Consider the following 5,513-nt stretch of genomic DNA (forward strand, 5'->3'; position numbering starts at 1 on the left):
GCGACTTTTAAAAATAATAAAAAAAGAAAAAGAAAAATCGCATACAGTCTTTATGCAAAATAAATAGTCGATAAGCGTTAGATAATAATTTAGTCAAATTATTTGATAATTCTCAACTATTAACTTCACATGATATTAACTACATGTGAGTCTTCGCCTAATAAAAAAAAAAGTTTCCTTTTAATTATAAAAAATACTATTTATCCTTTAAAATTCAGTCTTTAATCAGTTATTTTAAGAATTTATTATTAAATTTGTCCCTAACCTTTTTTTCCGCAGACATTTTCGTCCCCGAAGTTTGGAAAATATTTTAATGTCCCTGGCCCTCCGAAAAAGTGGACATATTTATCCCTCCGTTAGAGTCGCTCCGTTTGCCCTGACGGAAAACAGTGACGCGGCTCCCATAGTGCTGACCTGGCCGTTACGGGCAGCCACGTGGGATGGACTTTTGAAAAGAGGACGTATTAGTCCTTTCACACCAAAACGTGTAGCTTTTCAAAACAGGACATATTAGTCCTCTCACCCCAAAACGACGCCGTTTCTCCCCACCCCTCCAAACACACTTTAATCTCCTTCTGCATTTCCAATCAACAATACTTCACCAAATCCAGAAGCAACAAATTCAGTACTTCCAGTTCTGCAATTCCAGAATCATTAGCAATGCATCCAAAACACATAAACAAAGAATCAACAGAGTAACAAATCGCAACAACATCAGCGAAATTTCAAGAAAAATGAGAGGCAGGAGTCTAAGCAAATTCATATTCAATATGCAATTCAGCGACATATTCACCAACAACAGAGCACAAATTCAATTTCACAGGCTCAGTTCACAATTCAACCAATCCAGATTGTGCAATTTATGAAGAACATGTAAGAACTCCTTATAACTTTGGAAAAATTGCTACACTCTCAAATAGAATCAGCAACTTACCAGAAATTGCATATGGAGAAAACGGATCTGAGAGAATAAGAAAAATTATGCAAACAGCACCTGAGAGCTTGAAGGAGTGAGATCAGATAAACTCTCCGGTGCATCGATTACATGCCACCGGACACTGAAGCTCCATTTTTCGTCAGAATTTTCGTCTGGAAGCAGTCTAGAGATATGACCAACAGCAACATGAAGATTTCGGCCCACAACATAAATATGGCAATCGCAAGCATTGACAGCAAAAGGCTTGCATATTTGCTCAGGCAAAGGGGGGCCATCTATGGCATCCCAGGAGTCTGTTTTTGTGTCATAGACCTTTAGCTTCATTCTTTCGAGCTCAGAGACAACAAACAAGTGGCCATAAACAATGACACTTGAACCGGTCCAGCCTTCTCTAAGTCCAACAGCCATGTTTTTCCAATTATCTGTTCTGGGATCATAGACTTGTCCCCTTGGAGAGACATAAAAGGGTCATAACCAGCCTTCCTTGACGAGAAGCTTCCCGTTGAGAACTGCTGCATCATGAAGGGAGTGGGAGCGAGCAAGGGCTTGTGGTCGAGCGAAGACGATGCGGAGGTTGAGGAAGGAGAAGAGAGAGAGCCAGCACCGCTGCATACGGAGACGGAAACGGAGGAGAAGCTAGCGGGAGTGGTTCCGATTCCGGTGGCAGCGATGATTGAGGGCTCGGCCTGGCGGAGGAGCCACTCGATGGTCTGGCCGTCGGACTTGTGGCCGAGCTCTGTCGGATGCCATGGGTCGGAATGCTCCCTTTCTTCCTTCACCCGCTTCACCTTCACACTGCATTCAAAGGATTAGGGCTCAAGGATTTCATAGATTGGGGTGGGGGAGAAACGGCGACGTTTTGGTTCCTGAGGACTAATACGTCCTCTTTTCAAAAGTCCATCCAACGTGGCAGCCCGTAATGGCCAGGTTAGTGCCACGGGAGCCACGTCACCGTTTTCCGTCAGGACAAACGGAACGACTCTAACGGAGGGGTAAATATGTCCACTTTTTTGGAGGGTCAAGGACATTAAAATATTTTCCAAACTTCGAAGACGAAAATGTCCACAAAAAAAAAAGTTAAGGACGAATTTGTCTTTTACTCTAAAAAAAAATATTTAAAGGATATCTCCCTCATATTTTCTCATCAAAGATATGCAAAGTGGTAATAATGAGTGACTAGTGGAAGTGACATAGATTCTAAGACCCTCATCCCATTGAGAGAGTGTCCAGCTTTGGAGGGTTGAGCTGGCCAAGAACAACATGTCTAAACTGTCAGCCTGTAATTGTTATTAAGAGGCAGACAAAATAACCCAATCCCCAAAATCTTACGCCACATTCCTAATAATTAATGACACTCTAAATTCTCCATTATTGTGTCTTGTGGATTTTCTTGTATTGTTGGGTGAGGATATTAAATGCATATCCCTATCCAACAACTCTGGTTCTCTTTTTGTTTTCTTTCACTGATTTACTGTAACATACGATGTGTTTTGTTGAATTCTATGTGTTATTCTCAGTTCAGTGTATTTCACGTTTTTAAAAATTGAATATAAATTCTTGAGTTTTTTGGCATAGCTGTTTCGGGCCAACAAAATATAAATTCCATATTGCTGGTGTAGGAATAAAGACGTCAACGGGCCTTATTCATTTGGGCTAAAGGTCGAGTTTTGTTTTTGGATATGAAGCGTCCAGTGCTTTAAAAAATTTTGTCCTCAAGGTCCACTTCCAAACAGTGTTTTTAGATAACAACAGAAATTGGGCTATTTGGTTTTCCGATAGGAAAACTAAAAGCCCCGTTTGACTTTCTTTCTTTCAGTTCATCTCCACGGCCTAAAATAAAAAGAAAAAAAATAAACCAACTTGGATTGGTCACTGACCACTCAGCTCCCTCATCCACAAACATTCGAATTCCGCACTCATTGGCCAGCCCTTAGGCTATGTTTGGTTGGAAGGAAAGAAATAAAAAGGAAATAAAAGAAAGGAAAGAAATTGAGTGGATTTTTATTTTCTTTAGATGTGTTTGGATGAAAGGAAAATAAGAAGGAAAGAAATGTTATAAAAAGATAACTTTATCCTTGTATTATAAAATACATTGAAAAAAGTGAAGGGGTAATATTGAAAGTTGTGAGAGAAAATAAGTTTTCCCTCCCTTTTCTTTCCAACATTCCCACCAGTTTTTTTCCACTCCTTTTCTTTCCTCTCCAATTTCTCTTCATAACCAAACAATGGAAAATGATCATTTTCCTTCCTCTTTTCTTTCCTCCCTTTTCTTTCCTTCCATTTTCTCTTCAAACAAATATAGTGTTAAATAAAACTCAGATCCGTGACGGATTAGTCTTGACTTGTCGGGTTGAAAAATACCGTAGAAAACTAAAAAAATAAAAAAAAATTATGCATACATTAATACCAACCACCGTATATTTTTTAATATTAAATTATTAATATATTAATGACTGATTTCATATACCTCTTGATCTAATTGATAAAAGAATTAAATATCATATGACCAACAGCTTTTTCCTTATATTTATTTACCTTGCACTTAAGCCAATACTACCCCTTTTTTTTTTCTTTCCACTAAAAGGGCCAAAATTGAACACTAATTTCAATTAGTATGGTCATTTAAAATTTGAAATCATGAAACATTTACAGCTACTAGAATCTATATGTCATCCATCACTCAGATAAGTTAAGCTTTTAAGTTGTTACATACTATTATTATGATACCCTATGCATCTATTGATAAGTGATAACTATTAAGAGTATAAAATAAGTTACACAATCTCTCCCTATGCTCAAACCCTACAAGATTAACCAGAGATTCTGTTGACTGATACTAATAGTCTCCAACATATTATCCAAGCTGAGCTCATGGTCTTCCATTTTGTTATCTTCCAAAAAAACCCTTCATCATTAGTTGCACATGTTCAACTTCATGTTGTAACATTCATCCCCTTGGAAAATATTACTGTCCTTTAACCTGCAGAAGTAGACCTAAACACACAGGACATGAGGGGTCCCGTATTTCTTCAATACAAGTTCTCTGCTCCAGACAATCCGCATGATAAATGTGACCGCATACTAAAACGGCCACAACAGAGAGTTCACAGCAAGAAAGTGAACCTCCGAGAAGATTAAATTTCCGCCTCAGTGGCTTCTGACAAATCGCACAAACCGTCTTCACGGCATCGGGGGATACTGCATCCATTGCTATTGAACTTGACCGGATTCTCTCCGGTCTGGAAAATGTCTTCTCTCTGTATTCTGGGGGGAAAAAGGATGGCAGAAAACGAAGATCAACTTTTCTAGTGAATTGATCTGAATTTTGAAACACTACTATAAAATTGAAAATTTTAACTCGTGTGGCAGGAATATAAGCACTAATGACTCACCAACAAGCTGTCTCGATTGTGAGTTGGGTTGATAAGCCAACTTAAAAGGAAGTCTATCATCATACGAAGAAACACCCTTGCCACGAGAAGACGATGCATTGGCATGATTGGCAGAGTTGCGTCGTGAATACTGGTGACCATAGTAATGTCTTGAACGCTTCAAAAATATTGAACGGCCAAGACCCTGATGATGATGATGCGGCATAGTTGGATGGGTATTCAGTAGCTTCATAGATCCATCTATCATATCCAGTCCGGGTTGCATAGGGGGTGCACTAGAGTTGCCTGAATGTGAAGGTTTCTGCAAAGACGCATAGAAAGTTGACAAATGATGGAAGTCAATGTTATCGACTAAGTAATATGAAATCAAAAGAAAGCAGTGGATGCTTGTGAATTACTTTCATACTACTTCCAAAGATAAGCAGAAGTGTACATTCTGTATCTGCACAAGTTTATTCATGTATAACCATCTTCATCAACCAATGGTGTAAGGATGAAAAATGAATAAGAACGAAGAAACTAGAAGTTGCAAAAGCAAACGTTACACGAGGAAATACATTAATCAAGAGAAAAGAAGCCAACCTCATCTGACAATAGTTCCATGTTAGAAGAGTGGAGAATGGCTTCTGAAAAATTAATAAAATACCAAAACAAGCATTTAGTAACATGGCCAATCACTTACATAGATTACCAAGTACAAATAAACAAGCAAAAAACAGAAGGCCAAAAGATAAATCGGACAATTTCTGCCCATCCTAATTTCTTCTAGACAAAAATTCATGAACATGATATCGTCCGGCTTGCAATTCCACCGTAGATATCCTGCTATCATAAGAAACTGGACACAGATTGACCAACTCCCAAACCACCCAAGCCAGCAAACAAATAGCATGCTACAACAACTCACAAATTCTGAACAATTTCACTATTATCAGAGAATCCAACAAAACCACCCACACAAACTCATATATATTAATAATCTCAATGCTACTCCATCTGGAAAAAACCACAGCAAAAATTGAGGTATAAAATGCAATATGATCATGTCTAAAGATGATCGCAATTTGTTAAGCCAATAATTGCAGAAAGTGAGCACCTTTAATGGCAATGCACATAAGTATGGAGAATGAACATTGTGCAAAAGACATTTGAGATCCAACTTATGAAACTAACCCAAATTATCT

At 38.3% G+C, this 5,513-nt stretch overlaps 1 protein-coding gene across 3 annotated transcripts in view; it reads right to left on the reverse strand.

Moving 5' to 3' along the window:
• LOC107640558 overlaps positions 3,547–5,513 on the reverse strand; it is a 3,070-nt gene continuing 1,103 nt past the window's right edge. The window contains exons 2-5 of one of the 3 annotated variants that reach the window (XM_016344082.2): positions 4,887–4,955; positions 4,728–4,771; positions 4,330–4,630; positions 3,835–4,201 (exon numbers count right to left, since the gene is read on the reverse strand). In XM_016344082.2, coding sequence (XP_016199568.1) covers positions 3,903–4,201; positions 4,330–4,630; positions 4,728–4,733 — 606 coding nt within the window. In that variant the 5' untranslated portion in view covers positions 4,734–4,771; positions 4,887–4,955 and the 3' untranslated portion in view covers positions 3,835–3,902. Of the gene's footprint in view, positions 4,202–4,329; positions 4,631–4,727; positions 4,772–4,886; positions 4,956–5,513 lie in introns of all 3 variants that reach the window. The other 2 variants (XM_016344078.2, XM_016344072.2) reach the window with 2 other exon arrangements.

Source organism: Arachis ipaensis, chromosome B01, assembly GCF_000816755.2.
Source record: "Arachis ipaensis cultivar K30076 chromosome B01, Araip1.1, whole genome shotgun sequence".
NCBI lineage: Eukaryota > Viridiplantae > Streptophyta > Magnoliopsida > Fabales > Fabaceae > Arachis > Arachis ipaensis.